The following is a 19,573-nucleotide window of genomic DNA, read 5'->3' as shown; positions in this document are numbered from 1 at the left end:
TTTTCGAAAACTTTTACTATGGTTGGTATAAACAAGAATAGTCTGTTGGTGTCTTATTTTGTTTAGGTATAACAATGACTGCTGAATTTTTCAATGACGTGGTAATTTTCTTAGTTTAAGGCATTTGTTATAAATTGGAGCCTAAAAAACAAAAAACATTTAAGGGAATTTCTTTCAAAACTTAAGCAGTGATATGACTGACCCTGATGATTTTTATTACATAGCTTAAGTTGACAAATGTTTCGTACTTCTTTGAGATTGAAAAACGAAATTTCACATTCGTCCGTTCCTATCCATTCTTATCAACAAATTGTAAGAAATCTCAAACCGTATCTGCTGAAAATGCTTTTAAGACGCTTTTCTGCCTCCTATAAAAAGTATTCAGTAGAAGCATCTATTGTCACACTTTTCCGAGTGAACCATTTTTGAACTAACTGAGTTTATTAGTTTTTTTAGACGGTTAAAGACTTTTATTATTTGGAAATTTAGCAGTTTTTCATTTTCTTCGAGCTCTTCTTTTTTTTCCAAAATCATATCCCTTATTTTGCCAGGATATTTTCTATTTCTTTCAAGTTTGAAATTGTTGAAGAACTTTGTTCCACAGCCTATTGCAAATAAGCAATAAATTGTTCAGCTTCATTATCTATTCATTGAATTGATCTAAGATCTCAGTTTAATGAAGCTTTAAAGGTTTATTGATGAGGTGTAAAAATTACTTACTTACTTACTTACTGCGCTGTCCTGTGGGTGTGGATTCGAAGACTTTCTGGCCCGGAGCCTTGGTTTCCATGCGCTCTACGTGGCCCAGCCATCTTTGTTGTTGGACTTTTACCCTTCTGGCTAAGTCTACACCGCTGTACAGCACGTACAACTCGTCGTTCCATCTTCTCCTCCACTCGCCTTCGACGCATACGGGGCCGTAGATCACATGAAGAAAATTTCTCTCGAAACGACTCAAGGTGCTTTCATCCGCTTTTGTCATAGTCCATGCTTCTGCACCGTATAGAAGGACGGGGATAATAAGGGTCTTATATAACAACACTTTGGTCCCTCGAGAGAGGACTTTACCACTCAATTGCTTTTTTAGTATAAAGAAACAGCGGTTAGCAATAGTTATTCTGCGTTTGATTTCAGCGCTGGTGTTGTTTTCTGCGTTTACAGGGGAAACCTAGGTAGACGAAGTCCTTGAATACCTCAAAGTTACGTCTGTCGGTGGTGACGTTTTGACCAAGACGTCGGTGTTTGTTTTGCACTCATTAACCGTTAAACCCCTTTTTTCCGCCTCTGCCTCAATACTCACAAAAGCCCAAATAATAATGCTGAGTTCTTCCGATTATGTCAATGTCATCAGCATATGCTAGTAATTGGACAGACGTTTTGAAAGATAGTGCCTCTAGTGTTGACGTGTGAGCTCTGCACTATTCTTTCAAGCACGATGTTAAAAAAATCGCATGACAGCGCATCACCTTGTCTAAAACCATTTTTGACATCGAAAAGTTCTGTTAAGCTGTTTCCAAACTTTATAGAGCAGCGTGAACTCTCCATGGTCATCGTGCAAAACGGACGAGTTTAGCAGGGATACCAAACCTAGACATGGCTTTATACAGCTCGTCCCTGTAGATGCCTTGAAATCGATGAAAAGATGGTGGGTGTCGATTTTGTGTTCTTGGCTTTTTTCCAGGATCTGCCGTAATGTGAATATTTGACTTTCCTGGTCTAAAACCACACTCATAAGGACCTATCAGGTCCGACAATGGACTTTAGACGTTCACACATTACGGCAGAGATTTTATAGGTGATGTTAAGTAGACTGATTGATCTATAGTTGGTGCAGTTTAGAGGGTGTCCTTTTCTCAGGATCGGGCAAACAATACTGAGGTTCCATTCATCGGGCATGCTTTCTTCCGACAATATCTTACAGATAAGTTGGTGCATGCTCATAACCAACTTATAACCAGCTGCTTTAAAAATAGCTCGGCATTCAAGCCATCCACTCCAGCGGCTTTATTATACTTCAACTTAGATATGACAATCTTTACTTCGTCTCAGTCGGGAGGGCGGAATTGTTGGCTTTCATCGTCTATGTTGAATGGATCATCCTGCCTGACAGCGGAACTCAGTTCGCCGTCGCCATAATACAGTCTACAGAAGTGGTCTCTCCATATCCTTATGTCAAAATTAGTCACTATCAAAAGATTCTCATGTAAAAACCAAAATCGGAGTTGAACTTGGACTAACTAAAGGAGCAGAATTAGTTTATTTTTTTTTCTGATCCGTTTTTTCTTCATTTCAGGAAAGCAAACTCAAAATGTAAATGCAATTTGATTCCTCCGCATACAATTTTGAACTTACATTTTTAAACTATTGAAGATTTTAGATAGAAACGAACAGAGCTGACTGAAAAAAAAAATTAAGTCAGTATAAGACCTAAACGAGTTGGTTAACTGACAACACAAAATTTTTATATTTACAATTTTGGGTAAGACTTTCAAAGACATTTTTGGATGTAGTTAAGCCTTAAATGTGTCTTTTAAAGTAATCATCATCAGACCATTCGATAAACAAAAATTCAAAAGGGTATTTTAAGGAATTATCTATACAATCAGCTCCCCTTTCTTACAACTTAATAATAATCATGCTTTTAATTAAATATATGTACATATAAAGGTACGAGATTTCGAGTTCTGAGAAAAAAAAAAACTTTCGTTTATGTCTTATCTAATCAAATCCATCAGAAAATACCAACAACACTATAAAACACCTGCTTATCCCAAAAACCGATAACAATATACCTCTATGGAGAAGCAAAGTGATAAAAAAGCTTCCTACAGAGACTTTATAATAATTATAAACCTATACAAAGCTAGGTATAGGTAGGTAAGGTATCTATATCACAGGTAGATGATAACGACAACAGGTGAACATAGGCTACTATCTTCTCACCTTGTTTTGAAAGTCTATACTCGTCGAGTTGTATAGAACATTTTACCTATGGTGAGCTTTTAATCAATATTAAACATTTTTTTCTCAAAGTCAATTTTTGGTCAGTCGTTGTTCATATTTTAAAGAAGTATCTCTGCGTGCATCTTTGGTTTGGTCTAATAATAAAAAACAAAAAGGTCGGTTTAAATATTTGACTAAAACTTTAAGAGTTTATTTTTGTGGAAAAAAAAGGAAACAGTGATTTTTAACCTTTGATTTTTGAAAAATTCTTTTTTTTTAATAATTTGTGTTCAGTGATTTTTGAAGTTAAAGTAAAACACAATTACAACGATCCAAAAATATCACATCTTCTATACGTTTCTTCAGACTAAAACTTTTATTGATAAGATAAGATATAAAACGCATCTATTTTTGTTTTTGAATTACTCATCATTTATAACGTTTAGACACAATTTATAAAAGGTTTTTAAAGAAAACCTAAACATAAATAGAATTCTACAGTCAAAGTGTTTTCTGTCGAGTTATAAGTGTTAAGTTCATAATTAGGAAATTTAAGTCAAAGTCCAAAAATAGAAAATTTTATAAAAATGGTTTCTATAGACAAAAGGTTTAAGCTTTTTTTTGGTGAAATCGTAAAGATAAGGAGGAGTCTATATGTGTACCTATCCTAACCTATCATATCTTTTTATTTTGATAATGTGCCGATATGAGGTTAGTTTTTTTGACACAAAAGGTGTTAGCAATTACGTTTCTGACTTAACATGTACATAAACGGTTTTCCTTACTTACTTACTTAAGGTGGCGCTACAGTCCTGTGTGAACTAGGGCCTCACCCAACAAACTTCTCCATCTAGCTCGGTCCCTAGCTAGATGTCTCCAGTTTCGCGCTCCAAGTTGGGTGAGGTCACCTTCCACTTGTGCGCGCCACCTGATCCGCGGCCTTCCTCTACTGCGCTGTCCTGTGGGTGCGGATTCGAAGACTTTCCGGGCCGGAGCATTGGTTTCCATGCGCTCTACGTGACCCAGCCATCTTAGTCGTTGGACTTTTACTCTTCTTGCTAAGTCTACGTCGCTGTACAGCCCGTACAGTTCGTCGTTCCATCTTCTCCTCCACTCCCCTTCGATGCATACGGGACCGTAGATCACACGAAGAACTTTTCTCTCGAAGCGACCCAAGGTGCTTTCATCCGCTTTTGTCATGGTCCATGCTTCTGCACCGTATAGCAGGACGGGGATGATAAGGGTCTTATATAGCAACACTTTGGTCCCTCGAGAGAGGACATTACTACTCAATTGCTTTCTTAGTCCAAAGAAACAGCGGTTAGCAAGAGTTATTCTGCGTTTGATCTCAGCGCTGGTGTTGTTTTCTGCGTTTACAGCGGAGCCTAGGTAGACGAAGTCCTTGACTACCTCAAAGGTACGTCTGTCGATTGTGACGTTTTGTCCAAAACGTCGGTGTTGTATGTCCTTTCTAGACGACAGCATGTACTTTGTTTTGCCCTCATTAACCGTTAAACCCATTTTTGCCGCCTCTGCCTCAATACTCACAAAAGCCCCATTGACATCACGCTGAGTTCTTCCGATTATGTCAATGTCATCAGCATATGCCCGTAATTGGACAGACTTTTGAAAGATAGTGCCTCTAGTGTTGACGTGTGAGCTCTGCACTATTCTTTCAAGCACGATGTTAAAAAAATCGCATGACAGCGCATCACCTTGTCTAAAACCTTTTTTGACATCAAAAGGTTCTGTTAAGTTGTTTCCAACCTTTATGGAGCAGCGTGAATTCTCCATGGTCATCCTGCACAAACGGACGAGTTTGGCAGGGATGCCAAAACTAGACATGGCTCTATACAGCTCGTCCCTGTAGATGCTGTCATATGCGGCCTTGAAATCGATGAAAAGATGGTGGGTGTCGATTTGGTGCTCTTGAGTTTTTTCCAGGATCTGCCGTAATGTGAATATTTGATCAACTGTGGACTTTCCTGGTCTAAAACCACACTGATAAGGACCTATCAGGTTGTTGACGATGGGCTTTAGACGTTCACATATTATGGCAGATAAGATTTTATAGGCGATGTTAAGTAGACTTATTCCTCTATAGTTGGTGCAGTTTAGAGGGTCTCCTTTTTTCAGGATCGGGCAAACAATACTGAGGTTCCATTCATCGGGCATGTTTTCTTCCGACCATATCTTACAGATAAGATGGTGCATGCTCCTAACCAACTTATCTCCAGCTGCTTTAAAGAGCTCGGCATTCAAGCCATCTGCTCCAGCGGCTTTATTAGACTTCAACTTAGATATGGCAATCTTTACTTCGTCTAAGTCGGGAGGACGGGATTGTTGGCTTTCGTCGTCTATATCGAATGGGTCATCCTGCCTGACAGCGGGATTCAGTTCTTCGTCGCCGTTATACAGTCTGCAGAAGTGGTCCTTCCATATCCTCAGCATTGACTGCGGTTCCACTACTATGTTTCCACTTTCGTCTTTGCAGCCTTCGGTTCTAGGTTTATGTACCTGTGAATTTCGTTTCACCTGTTCATAAAACTTTCGAACCTCATTCCTGCTTTTATACCTCTCAACATCTTCGACCGCACGCTTCTCATGCCCTCTCTTTTTCCTTCTGAAAAGTCGGCGTTCCTCTCGCCTCTTCTGCTCATAGAGCTCACGAGCAGCTCTCGTCCTTTTATGCAGCGCCGCTTTGCGTGCCTCTTGTTTGGCTGCATTTGCCTGCCGACATTCCTCATCAAACCAGGGGTTCCTTGTTGGTGGCTGTTTGAAACCCAGCACATCAGAGGCGGCTTCTCTGATAGCATCTTGACAATGTTGCCACTGGTTTTCGATACATTGTGTTGGCGGCAGAGAACTTCGAGAGAGGTTACTTGTCACTCGGTCGGAAAAGGATTTGGCGATCTCTGGCGATTGTAGCCGTTCGACGTTGTATCTTCTCCCAGCACCTCCCTGTTTTGCCTTGGGTCTGGAAATCCGAAGTGCTACCCTGGCTACAACGAGGTAGTGGTCCGAGTCGATGTTAGCTCCTCGGAAAGTTCGTACATCCATAATGCTGGAAGCGTGTCTGGCGTCGATCGCAATATGGTCAATCTGGTTGACGGTAGATTGATCTGGAGAAGTCCAAGTTCCTTTGTGGATGTTGAGGTGTGGAAAACGCGTACTGGCTACCATGACGTTTCGCCCCGCAGCAAAATCTATGAGCCTGAATCCATTATCGGAAGTGTTGTCGTGCAGGCTGTTTTTCCCGATTATTCCACCAAAGATGTCTTCCCTTCCTAGCTTGGCATTAAAATCGCCCAGGACTATTTTAATATCGTAGCTAGGGCACTGCTCATATGTTTTGTCTAAGAGCTCGAAGAACATATCTTTGGTGTTGTCGTCTTTCTCTTCTGTGGGGGCGTGCGCGCATATCAGGCTAATGTTGCCGAATTTAGCCTTGATGCGTATGGTCATGAGGCGCTCATTGATGCACCTATAGCTCAAGACTTCTTGCCTAAGTCTGGCTCCAATGACGAATCCGCATCCAAATAAGCGCTGTTGGTTTTCGTGGTAGCAGTCACCATAGTAAATATCGCAGTTTTTCATCCTCTTTTTGCCCGGCCCATCCCATCGTATTTCCTGGATGGCGGTGATATCTGCTTTATATCGTTCTAGGGCCTCCGCTAATTCTTCGGCCGCACGTGGTCTGTTAAGGGACCTAACATTCCACGTGCATATCCGAAGTTCGTTGTCCTTTATTCGTTTGCGTTGGTTGTCAACAGTAAATCCGTCCGTATCCGAGGCTTGTTGGTGCTTCGCAACTTTGAGAGCTTTTACGTGGCCAGGAAGTCACCCCGACGCACAACCTCCAACCTGGAGGGCCAGATCCTAAGTATAACTCCAAGGATGGGGAGCCGGATAAAACCGCTCCTTACAGGCCTGGGCTCCGAATAAGTCGAAGAAGCCCTATAAGGTGTTCACTAAGTAGTTCAACCTTACTGGAACTGTAGACGCCACCGTTGATTCCATCTCGGGAATTCCTCCGCTGCCGTCTGGATAAGGAGAGGTGCCTTAGTGGAAACACCTCTCCCCACCTCTCTCGTTTGCTGCCGCCAACAACTTTCCACTGGGGTTGGAACCCAATCTCCAGTTGAGGTACTAGGCACCCGATGTTCACCACGTGGAGGTGAGAGTAGGAGTTGATAGACAGAGGTTGGTTTTAAGAAAAAACCTATGGACGCTTGTGTCCTCTTGAATGCACATGTCTACCATTTGAACATCAAAAAACGGTTTTCCAGTCATTTGAAATTTCCGTTTTAGTTTGTGGCATCATTCAGACCCTTAAAACTTTACTTCTATGATTCATTTCTTAAAATGTCATTAACTTCAAAAGAAGAAGATAATTTACACAAATGTTTACTTTTATTTGATTGCGCGACAAGTCTTTAGAAGGTACAATTTAATTACTAGTAGTATTTTCTATTGGAACTAATCAAAGAGTCTTTGTAATCTTTTTTTCGATTTTTTCGATAAAGAACCTCTTTACAAGAAAACTTAATATTTTATTTTGACGTAAATGCACTTGACACACTTTAGTCTGTTCTTGATGTAGATAGTACAAAAGCTGTCAATGCCAACCGGTGGCAAAAGCTATTACTCATCATTTGATAGGAAGATTGTAAAGTTTTAGCAAATGACAGCAAATGTCAATTATGTATTTTACTTTGACATTTACGAAACCGATACAAAACCCTTTTAAAAAGATACCATAACTATCGCTTTTGGGAAATATGTTGTCGGAAGTTACAACTTAGCGGTAGCTGCTTGGTTGTTGAATCTTGAAAACCGAAATCACAAAAAGACAATTTAAAATTCCCAAAAGACAAAGTCCCGAAACGCTAAAATCCTGAAAAAAAAACAAAAGCCTGAAAAGCCAGAATCCCGAAATTCCAAAATCCAGAAAAGCCAAAATCGCATACAAAAATCCCGAAAAAAATTATATAAAATGAAAAATGTACACAAAGTCATAGAAGCTATTGTCAAGTCTTAGCTAAATTATTTCCAATAATAATTTTAGGCATAATTGGTTGTATGAACCTTGCAGTAACTTTTGATTTGTCGATAACGATAAACGTTTTTTTGATGCTCACGATAATGTGGAGGAAATAGATTCATACAGTGGCACACTTTCATTGCGGTTGCACAAACTACATATCGGTCGAAGGTCAGTTCTATGAGGTCTATAATTTCAACAAAGTATTTCAGTCCTTTCTTTAAAGATAACACTCATTGGATTAAGAGTGAGTTTTTCGGTAAAATAATTTCGAATAAAAAGTGCGTGGTTTGATTTTTTATATATAAGCCTAGTTGTCGATGTTTGCGCTCTATTCAGACATTCCAAATACTGGGAATCATCTATTTTAGCTATATAACTGTAGAATAAGTCCTGCCAATTGGGTATGGGCTGTATTATCGAGGTCGAAGTCTACACTGTGTCTAAAAGCTAGATCATTCCATTCTTTGAAAGGCGATATTTGACGTCTAAGAGCATATTTAAATATCTGTTTTTGAACATTTGAGTCAAGCCTTTTCATAACTTTTATTATATAATCAGCATTTTAGATTTTTTTAAAATACTTTTGGCATCCCGGATTCAGTGTGGATTGCATATGTAGGTGTTGAGTTATCCAGTTTAAAGATGCGCTTGAAAAATAAACGTTGAATTGCTTCAAAATCTTCTAAGTTTTGAAAGCCAAACACTTGATTTGCATAGCCCAGGCATGTTTTAATGGTTGCATTAAACACACAATTCAGCAGTTGCATCCACATACTTGTTGCAGAAGAAATTACTCCACATAATATTTATTGCCGTTTTGGCTGCAGTGAGCGAAAATAAAGGTTACGAGTTATCAAGAAACCTACGTATTTTAACTGATTTACTATTTCTATTGGTTCACGTTCCAGAAACCATTTCTCTTGGGAAGTTTTTCTTCTATGAGTATTTTCAACATTTATACTTAAATCTCATAAATCACAAAAACGCTTGAGCTTGTTTATTTGTAAAAAACTTTGGGATTATCTGCCAATAGTACAATGCCATCCGCGTATAGGAGCATTTTTATAAATGTTGCACCAACCTTAATACCACCAGGGAAATCTTTTTCTACGTCATCAGTACATAGTGCAAACATTAATGGACTTAATCCACAGCCTTGTGGAACACCAGCACTTGTATTGAAGAAATTAGACATTCTACTTCTATTCCATACAGCAGCAGAGGTATCGGTTAGAAGAAGCTTATATAAGTTGAGAAATTTAGTTGATAAGCCTAGGGTCGAAATTTTATAAATTAAAGAACTCCTGTTAACAGTATCAAAGGATGTTTTTAAATCTCTAAAAACATTTTGACTATAGTAGTGAGTTGCAAATATGTGATCAACTGTTGATATACCCGATCGAAAACCAGCTTGGAAAATATTAAGTAGTTGATTTTCTTCAACCCATTTCGTCAACATATGGTTTAGAAGATGGGTGAATATTTTCCGAAGGCACGGTAAAATCGATATGCCCCTGTAGTTGTCTGGGCCCTGGGGATTACATTTTTTAAATATTGTGCAAATCCATGCTCTTAAAAAAGATTTCGTAATGGATTTTTAATCAAGAAGCCTGTTAAAGAATAAATTAATATGAGCCAAAAATTTTACTTATAAGTTTTTGTAAAATTCAACGAGAATACCGTCAATTTCCACTCTTTCATTGAAATTGGCAAATCAAGTTCCGGAATTTTCACTAAAGGTAAAGCATATTCAAACGTTTTTTGAACTGATAACGGTTTTAGAAGCACTTTGAAGTGATCAGCAAGTTTTTCAACTGGCACCACCGAAGATACAAAATGTTTACAGCCACATAACAACCTCACCTTTGACCAAAATGTTTTTGAGTCCTTGCACAATGAGAGACTGGTTGCTATCTCAAAATCCTTACTACGAAATTCACAAATATTTGGCAGATAGATTAGGCTAAACGTAAGCTTTCTCATAGGTAAAGACTTCCATCACAGCTCTTAAATCAATATTTAAAGCACATATTAAGTTCCAAAGTAGTACCGTGGACTGTCATGCCAGAGGTCTTGGGTTCGATCCCTGCCTATTCCATCTAAAGTACTGCCTGTTGGGAGGAATTGACAAATTCTCCAAGAGTAACTCTTGTCATGAAAAAGTGCTTTCTCAAACTTACCAGTTCGGATTCGGCATATAAACTGTAGGTCCCCTCCATTCCTGACAACAGTACTCGCACACAGGAATGGTTGAGAGTTGTAAGTCACTATAGGCCCTAGTTCTCAACGGACTGTTGCGCCACTCAATTTATTTTATTTTTATTAAGTTCCAAATCTTTAAAGAAAGCTTTGTTATCCTAACTCCAACTTCTTCCCTCGATTTAAAGAGTTGTTCATCACTTAGCTCTTAAATCAGTATTTAAAGCACATATTAATTACTTTAAAGAAAGCTTTGTTATCCTAACTCCAACTTCTTCCCTTGATTTAAGGACTTGTTCAATAAGAAGATATATTTTGAGTTGCTCGCTATCGGGACAGCTGTTTCTTTGAAGGTGAAACCTTTTGACATTTGTCAAATTAAAACTCTACTGTAAAAATTCTTAAAACTTTGCAGTCACAGTTCGAAGTTTTAAGTTTTGAAAGTAAGTTGTGTTTTAACTCGAAAAAGTCTATTAAAAACTTCAACAATTGATTCGAGGGCAAACAGCTGCAAATATTCGAATGAAAGGTCATGAAATGAAAACGATATAGTGCTGCCAGCTTAGCAGTGGCTATCATTTGATAAAAAACACCTATCATTGTTAATGGCATAGCTTTTACTTTGCGACGAAATAAATTCATGCATTTCTCTTATAAAAACATTAGATTGTTTTTAATGTCAAAATGAAACCTCTTATTGGAAAAGTTTATACTTCTATGTTGTTAAAAACTTTAGGTAGGATTAAAAAACGGTTTCATTATTCATGAAATCACAATAAAAATTGTATTTTGACTTTATTTCAAATATGTAAGAACTAATTTGATTATCCATATTTAATATCTTGAAACAGATAAGATTCCATTTATAACAAATCTTATCATTGTAAGCTTAACTCATTTTTTTCTTTTCATTTCATTGTTATACTATCTTTAAATAATTTTTCTGCATAAAATTATTGTTTTTTTTTATTTATTATTATTTTTTGTTAAACAATGCTATCTACTTTTTTAGCAGATTATAACAAATACAAAATATAATTTTCTTAATATTTGTAGAACTCAATTTGTTATTAAAAAAATAATTTACTTTTTCATAAAATCTTTTCTTTCAGATAAATTTAATATTGATAGGAGAAATAAACAAAAATAAAGCACAACAATGTCCCTTCTAACTGGCAGTGCTAATTGCATTAAGTACACACTCTTCGGATTCAATTTAGTCTTTGTGGTAAGTAAAAGTATATGAAGGAACTATTTTTGTATCAATAAGGAATCATTAAACAAAGAGCCTTTTAAAAATACTTCCATGACGATGCTTTTAAGGAAGATACAAATATACATAATTCAGAATTTACTTTAACTTTATTGAAGGAATAAGAATAGTTTAAAGGTTGAACATCATAATACTCTACTTGAGATGTAAAATAAATTGCAGAACTTATTTTAACTCCCTTTGATTTTATAAATGCTGTTTTTTAGAGGTATAGAATTTAGACGTGGGCTAGAACAAATCTAATAAATAAAACCAAGCATAGAACTGGCTGGTCATTAGAGCCAGACATAGGAAAGAAGTCTTGAGCCATAGGTTCATCAATGAGCGCCTCTTGACAATACGCATCAAGGCTAAATTTGCCAACATTAGCCTGATATGCGCGCACGCCCCACAGAAGAGAAAGATGACAACACCAAAGATATGTTCTTCGAGCACTTAGACAAAACATATGAGCAGTGTCCTAACTACGATATTAAAATTGTCCTGGGCGATTTTAATGCAGAGCTAGGAAGGGAAGACATCTTTGGTGAAAAACAGCCTGCACGACAACACTTTGGATAACGGATTCAGGCTCACACACCTCAATATCCACAAAGGAACTTGGACTTCTCCAGATCAATCTACCGTCAACCAGATTGACCATAATGCAATCGACGCCAGACACGCTTCCAGCATCATGGATGTCCGAACTTTCCGAGGAGCTAACATCGACTCGGACCACTACCTCGTTGTAGCCAAGGTAGAACTTCGGGTTTTCAGAGCCAAGGCAAAACAGGGAGGTGCTGGGAGAAGGTACAACGTCGAATGGCTACAATCGCCAAATCCTTTTCTGACCGAGTTACAAGTAACCTCTCTCGAAGTTCTCTGCCGCCACCACAATGTATCGAAAACCAGTGGCAACATTGCCAAGATGCAATCAGAGAAGCAGCATCTGATGTGCTGGTTTTCAAGCAGCCACCAACAAGGAACCCCTGGTTTGATGAGGAATGTCGGCAGGCAAATGCAGCCAAACAACAGGCACGCAAAGCGGCGCTGCTTAAAAGGCTGAGGGCTGCTCATGACTCTATGAGCAGAAGACGCGAGAGGAACGCCGACTTCTCAGAAGGAAAAAGAGAGGGCATGAGAAGCGTGCGATTTGAAAATGTTGAGAGGTTTAAAAGCAGGAATGAAGTTCGAAAGCCTTATGAACAGGTGAAACGAAATTCACAGGTACATAAACCTAGAACCGAAGGCTGCAAAGATGAAAGTGGAAACATAGTAGTGGAACCGCAGTCAATGCTGAGGATATGGAAGGACCACTTCTGCAGACTGTATAACGGCGACGACGAACTGAATTCCGCTGTCAGGCAGGATGATCCATTCAACATAGGCGACGAAAGCCAACAATCCCGTTCTCCCGACTTAGACGAAATAAAGATTGGCATATCTAAGCTGAAGTCTAATAAAGACGCTGGAGCGGATGGCTTGAATGCCGAGCTCTCTAAAGCAACTGGAGATAAGCTGGTTAGGAGTATGCACCAACTTATCTGTAAGATATGGTCAGAAGAAAGCATGCTTGATGAATGCAACCTCAATATTGTTTGCCCCGATCCTGAAAAAGGGAGACTCTCTAAACTACACCAACTATAAAGGAATCAGTATACTTAACATCGCCTATAACATCTTCTCTGTCGTAATATGTGAACGTCTAAAGCCCATCATCAACAACCTGATAGGGCCTTATCAGTGTGGTTTTAGACCAGGCAAGTCCACAGTCCATCAAATATTCACATTACCGCAGATCCTGGACAAAACCCAAGAAGACTGAAATCAAGGCCGCATGTGACAGCATCTACAGGGACGAACTGTATAGAGCCATGTCTAGTTTTGGCATCCCTGGCAAACTCGTCCGTTTGTGCGGGATGACCATGGAGAATTCACGCTGCTCCATAAAGGTTGCAAACAACTTAACAGAACCTTTCGATGTCAAAAAAGGTTTCAGACAAGGTGATGCGCTGCCATGTGATTTTTGTAACATCGTGCTTGAAAGAATAGTGCAGAGCTCACACGTCAACACTAGAGGCACTATCTTTCAAAAGCCTGTCCAATTACTGGCATATGCTGATGACATTGACATAATCGAAACAGGAGAAGTTTCTAAATGGCTTCCTTGGGGCACACCAGAAGTAACAACCACACAATTCAATTTAATGTTTCTAATACGGACATACTGAGTTCTTCAGTGTGATACGAACCAATCAATTTTGATAAGTTTTTAAATTTGGATAGCAGAATGGCGTAATTTACACTATCAAACTTTTTAAGAAATCAGAGAACGCCACACCAGAAACCTTTCTCAAATATATCACATAATTATCAAAAATGGTAATATTTTTTGAAGAAGTAGATATTTCAGCAATAAGGACGTTTTGCAGGAAGGGAATAATTTCGTTAAAAAGTTTTATAATCTATCTTTGCAAAAAGTTTAGGAAAAGATTATATTTTCCAACTATGACTTAAAACCCGGAGTTAAAAACAATTGTTCCACATATCCAAGAAAACACCTTCGAAGATATGGGTTAAAAATAAGTTCAAGGGGAACTGCCAGAGCATCTTTTTACACGTGATCTTGTTCTGGGACGGTTAAATTGTAAGGGCCGCTGTTGATTTTAATAAAACACAAATATTATAATAATATTGGTGTGGTTCAATTATGAATGGAACAAAAACTCGGGGGCACACCTCCATACGAAGGTCCAAATTTTGATCATCCACTGTTGCCATTTCTTGCCAGAATTTCGACCATTGACGACGCTTGAAATGGTCAAGATGCTTTAGTTCTTGAGTTAATTTCACGTTGTTAGCTTCAACGAGCTTGAGAGGTGCTAGTTGGCACGACGACAAGTTGATGGGAGGTCAGCCCAACTATCGCGAACAGCAGCAATATTTTATGCAGTACAAGGTCTTTTACAGACCCGATGTCATAAACTTTTTTAACGATTATTCCGATTGTATGCACATTTAATCGACCGAAAAAATCACGAAGTCCACGATATGCATTTTGATTTGAACCGCCATTTTCATAAAAACTCTGAATAACTTTAACGAGTTGCTCGATTTCGATCAGCCCTTGAAATTGAACACCCTCATTTCAGAAATTGTTCTCACAAATTTCTAAAGATCACATTAAGGAACACATATCGTTGTCCATATTCGTTTGTCTAGATTTCCGGAGCCAGTTGAATTCTAAACGAATACAGTTCCAAGTTACGAAAGCGCGATTCATTGTTAGTAATCCAAAATCGACTGCCTAGAATTGCTCAACCCACTCCTCGTGGATATAATGGAGATGTTTTCGGTATATTTCACGTTTTATCGACGTTCGATATTTTATCATATACTGATTAACTTCCTGAACACAGTAGGCAACTGGAACTGCATGCTACAGCTGAAAGATATGTCAACAAGTTTCGTACATATTATTTTGTACGTGCCCAGAATGAAGCATGCAACTTTTTGACATTTCATTTGTTAAATTTCACAAAACCTCAAGTCCGCTAACAACTTGAAGTTTTTTCATCTATTATTATTCAACCACTAGATCACAGTAAACACTCAAAAGATCTGACAGATACCATATTTATCCATACATTTTGAAATGTCAAAATTTTATGCAATTTTAAAGTTGATGAGCCTTTGCAGAGCCATCTACACAACCAATTGAAGTTGCGTTGCGTTGATTTCTTAACATTCAATTTCTGTGTATTTAGTATCTTGAAAGATCTTTGTGAACAGTCCTCTCGTTTGGACAACTTTTGCCATCTACAAATTTTAATGAAACAATTATATTGGCAAAACACACTCAATAAATGACAGACAATAATTGACTGATTCTCGTTCAACATTATGGCAGCTATTAATTGTCAAACTTAATATTCATAGACTCCATTTTTAAAAATAGCAGAATTTGACAGATATAAGTTCATCAATATGGCCGCTATTTACTGTCAAAGCTCATATTCGAAGACTCCATTCTTCAAATGACAGAATTTAACAGCTATTGCTTCAACAATATGACCACTATTATTTGTCAAAGCTCCTATTACAATATCCTATTTTTAAATGACAAAATTTGACAGAAATTGCTTCAACTATCATATGGCCTCTATTAACTGTCAAAGCTCATATTCAAAGATCTCATATTTTTAAGCTTATATATTTTTCCAGGCCGTATTTGGTTTTGTAAACTTTTCTTTAAATATTAAAAAATAAATAATAACCAATTTTGATTGTTTTTTTCTTTTAGCTGACTGGTATAATTTTGATAGCTGTTGGTATTGGCGTTGCAGCCGTTTTCAATGACTACGAAATATTTTTAGTTTCGAATTTCTTTTCGATTCCGACATTTTTAATTGTTATTGGAATTTTAATATTTATCATTTCATTCGTGGGATGTTGGGGTGCTCTTAAAGAAAACTACTGCTTCATATTGATCTTTTCCGTTTTATTGGGAATCATTTTCATATTGGAAATATCAGCTGGTATCAGTGGTTATGTTTTGAAGGGAGACGCAGAGAAACTTATTGAGAAAAAACTCAAAGAAACCATTTTGAATTATGATAAAGATGGTTATGCTGGAACAACATATTTATGGGATTCAATCCAAAGACAAGTACATAACAAAATATTTCAAAATTTAAAGATATTTTTGAAAATTTTCAAATGTTTTTTTTTTTTTGCTTTTGTATAGTACTTATGCTGTGGAGTTGATGACTATAATGATTGGAAACCAGTGCTAAATACAACACTGCCTCTAAGTTGTTGCAATCTTCCCGATGGTACTCATGGACCATTCTCTTGTACATATGACGTCGAAGACAAAAATCGTCATTTATTCGGCTGTCTGACAGGCTTTTCAGACTACATTAGTTCACATGCTGTTAGTCTAGGAGCTGCTGGTGTCATAATTGGTGTTATTCAGGTTTGTTTTAATGAATTTTATTTCTTGAATCAAATAATTGAAGTTCTTTTCCTTTTATTAAAGTTCTTTGGAGTTCTATTTGCTTGTTATATTGCACGTGAAGTTAAAATAAGAAATGGAATAACTGGTTGGTATTAAAAACAATAAATATGTACTATTAATTTTATAAGATTTTTTTGTTGAATTAACTATAGTTTTCCTTTTTTTTGTATATGTGATTTTGTTAGTGCCAATATTTAAAATTAAAAAAATAAACATAAATGACAAAATAATTGTTTTTAAGGCTAAATAAAGAGGTTTAAAACTTAGAAGTTGTTTCACTTGAATAACAAAAGTATGAATTAAGACTTTTAAGATGCGATATCTAGGACTTAAAAGTTAAAAGTTTCTTGGTTGGTTGGTTCTTGAAAACTCAAAAATGGCTCACCAGATTTAATAAATCAATTGAAGAAACTTTTTGATGATATATTCATAACAGCGTAAGACTTAAGCAGTTTATACAATTTTCTTTTAGAATTCGGAAAAGAAGACATAATTATCATTGGAGAATTTAGCGGGAGAATTTAGCCCGAATTTTCGAATCATTCTGATGATGTTTTATATTTCAATGGAAAATGGGCGAGCAAACAGCGATACAAACGGTCATTAACCGTTTATCAGGGAAACAGTCCAATATTGTCTTGCGAAGGGAATGTGAAAACATGAACTTACCTATTTCTTTTCAAGTAAATGTTAAGCTTCAGTAGGAAACTAAGTCTAACTCTGCCATAACTACGGTTGTATAAAGAAGATTTACAGAGATACAGGGTGAATCTAATTCACAATATTTGCCTTATAAACAAAACTGATCTTCAGTCTATCTTCAGCGAAACCTTTGCAGAAGGCGAACCTGCAAGGAATAAATAATTTGCCGCTGGTTAAGAAGATGGAATTCTAATCACAATAAGATCATGTTTTGGGAGGCAAACGAAAACTACAAGATTTTATATGCTAAAAAAAAAGCTGTATTCACAAAATTTGAAAAACCTCTGAATCCGCCTCTAAGCCCTAACCTCATGGAATATGCAATCCCATATCAACAAGACATCTTCTTGGACAAATCTTATTATAACCTCGACATCAAATTTTATATGGTCCTTGGTGTACGTAAGTACCTGGAAGTTTGAAAGAATTTAAAGCTGGATTTTGCAAAGGTTAATTTTACTTTACTTTAATTGACGCTACAGCGCATTGTGCTCCTGGGCCTCATGTAATAGCTTTCGCCAGCTTACTCGCCTTTCCTTCTTGTTCCCTCAGGCTTGGCGTTGAATACCTTACGGGCTTCGATGTTCATTCGCTCGACATGCCCTAGCCATCTTAAGCGTTGAACACGCAGTTTTTTGACCAGTGCCAAGCCGCTGTACAACTCGTATAACTCATGATTATATCTTCTCCGCCAGATAATACTTTACCTGTCGACACAAACCGGACCATAGATCGTACTCAGAACCTTCCTCTCGAAGATACCAAGAGATCCTTCATCCGCCGAAGATACCAAGAGATCCTTCATGCTTCTGCACCATACAGCAAGACTGGGATGATAAAGGTTTTGTACAGTGTCGTTTTGGTACTTCACGATAGGGCCTTTTTCCTCAACTGCTTGCTTAGGCCCAAGAAACAACGATTAGCAAGGGTAATTCTACGTTTGATCTTCGCGCTGATGTCTTTTGCAGAATTAACAGCAGTGCCCAGTTAAACAAATCGTTTACCACCTCGAAGTTATACTTGTCACGTTTTGACCAAGTGTACGGTGTGAATCAAATCTATATGACGACAGAAAATAATTCGTTTTGTCCTCGTTAATGTCAAGACCCACTTTCTTCGCCTCATACTTGATATTACAGATGGCACCCGTCACTGCTCGGTTGGTTCCTCCCATAATGTCGATGTCATCGGCATATCCAAGATATTGTGTGGATTTTTGAAAGATGGTGCCACTTGTATTGGCGTTGGTGTTGCGGACCACTCTGTCGAATTCCTTTGGTGGTTCGAAGGTTTCGGTTGAGTCACTTCCAATTTTAACACAGCAACGAGCATTTTCCAACGTCATCCTGATAAGTCGTATCGTTTGGTAAGGATACCAAAACTCAACATGGCACGGTATAGCTCGTTCCTGTCTACACAGCTTATGGCTGCTTTAAAATCGATGAAAAGATCGTGTGCTTCGATGTTATGTTCTTGGGTCTTTTCCAGGGTTTGGCGTTGAGTGAAAATTTGGTCGATGGTGGATTTCCCAGGCTTGAAGTCACACTGGTAGGGACCAATTAGTTTGTTAGTAAATGGCTTCAGGCGTCCACATAATACGCTTGACAAGATCTTGTAGGCGATTTTTAAAAGGCTAATGCCTCTGTAGCCTTCTCTGCAGAGAAAGCGGTCATCTTTTTATGGATAGGGCAGATGGTGCTTAAGTTCCACTCGTGGGGCATGCTTTCTTCCGACCAAATTGTAGTAACTAGCTGGTGCATGCTCCTTACCAGATCTGCTCCAGTGTACTTAAATAACTCCGCCTGCAGACCGTCATCGACGGTCACTTTGTTCGACTTCAGCCTGTTGAAGGCTAGTTTGCTCTCACTCTGGTCGGTTCTCACCATTAAGCAGATGGTTGAAATGATCTCTCCAGATTTGTAGGATTGACTGCGTCTCGACAACGTTGTTTTCTTTTGACTCTTCTATTAAAGCTCCACACCGTTTTCCTGTTCAAACATCCCTGGATGTCGTCGACTCTTTTTTCTGAGCAAGGGGTTTACATCCCTTCTCTTGTCGAAGTAGAGCTTGCGGGAAGATCATATACTCATTTGCTGCCACAATCTGTATTCTTCCATTTTGGCTTTGTTTGCCTGAGCACTTTCGGAGTCAAAGCAGTGGTTCCTTGGCGGCTGAGAGAAACCTAGCATCTTTTCTGCAGTATTCTTGATGGTTTGTTTGCAAAGCTGCCATTGGGTCTCTGGGCATATCTCGTCGCATTGGCGGTATCCTCCCGTTGCAATCTTCCAACGTTGAATCTTCTCCTCGTGGTTGTTGTTCGCCTAAGAACTTCCATAAATATTCGTACACGCACCAAATAGGAATCTGGTGTTACTTGACACAATGTTTTACTCTGCTAGGAAGTCGA

General features: G+C 38.1%; 1 protein-coding gene across 2 annotated transcripts; it reads left to right on the top strand.

The window, feature by feature from the left end:
* The first annotated feature begins 2,883 nt into the window (after positions 1–2,883).
* LOC129942657 (CD63 antigen) lies at positions 2,884–16,733 on the top strand. 2 transcript variants are annotated; one of them, XM_056051688.1, is made up of 5 exons: positions 2,884–2,994; positions 11,302–11,417; positions 15,748–16,113; positions 16,192–16,422; positions 16,486–16,733. In XM_056051688.1, exons 2-5 carry the CDS (start codon positions 11,349–11,351, stop codon positions 16,558–16,560), a joined length of 741 nt encoding a protein of 246 aa, XP_055907663.1. In that variant the 5' UTR covers positions 2,884–2,994; positions 11,302–11,348; the 3' UTR covers positions 16,561–16,733. The 2 variants fall into 2 exon arrangements, with proteins under 2 accessions (XP_055907663.1, XP_055907662.1); XM_056051687.1 differs by lacking the exon at positions 2,884–2,994 and adding an exon at positions 2,995–3,119.
* Positions 16,734–19,573: the final 2,840 nt, after the last annotated feature.

This window comes from Eupeodes corollae, chromosome 1 (assembly GCF_945859685.1).
Source record: "Eupeodes corollae chromosome 1, idEupCoro1.1, whole genome shotgun sequence".
In the NCBI taxonomy this organism is placed as follows: domain Eukaryota; kingdom Metazoa; phylum Arthropoda; class Insecta; order Diptera; family Syrphidae; genus Eupeodes; species Eupeodes corollae.
This window is presented reverse-complemented; position numbering and strand designations above follow the sequence as displayed.

What these genes read in the sequence shown, in the direction of transcription:
- LOC129942657 (XM_056051688.1), top strand. Translation starts at nt 11,349, where the DNA reads ATGTCCCTTCTAACTGGCAGTGCTAATTGCATTAAGTACACACTCTTC. An exon ending in GATTCAATTTAGTCTTTGTG is followed by an intron (nt 11,418 to 15,747) that starts GTAAGTAAAAGT and finishes TTTTTCTTTTAG; the next exon opens with CTGACTGGTATAATTTTGAT. An exon ending in GGGATTCAATCCAAAGACAA is followed by an intron (nt 16,114 to 16,191) that starts GTACATAACAAA and finishes GCTTTTGTATAG; the next exon opens with TACTTATGCTGTGGAGTTGA.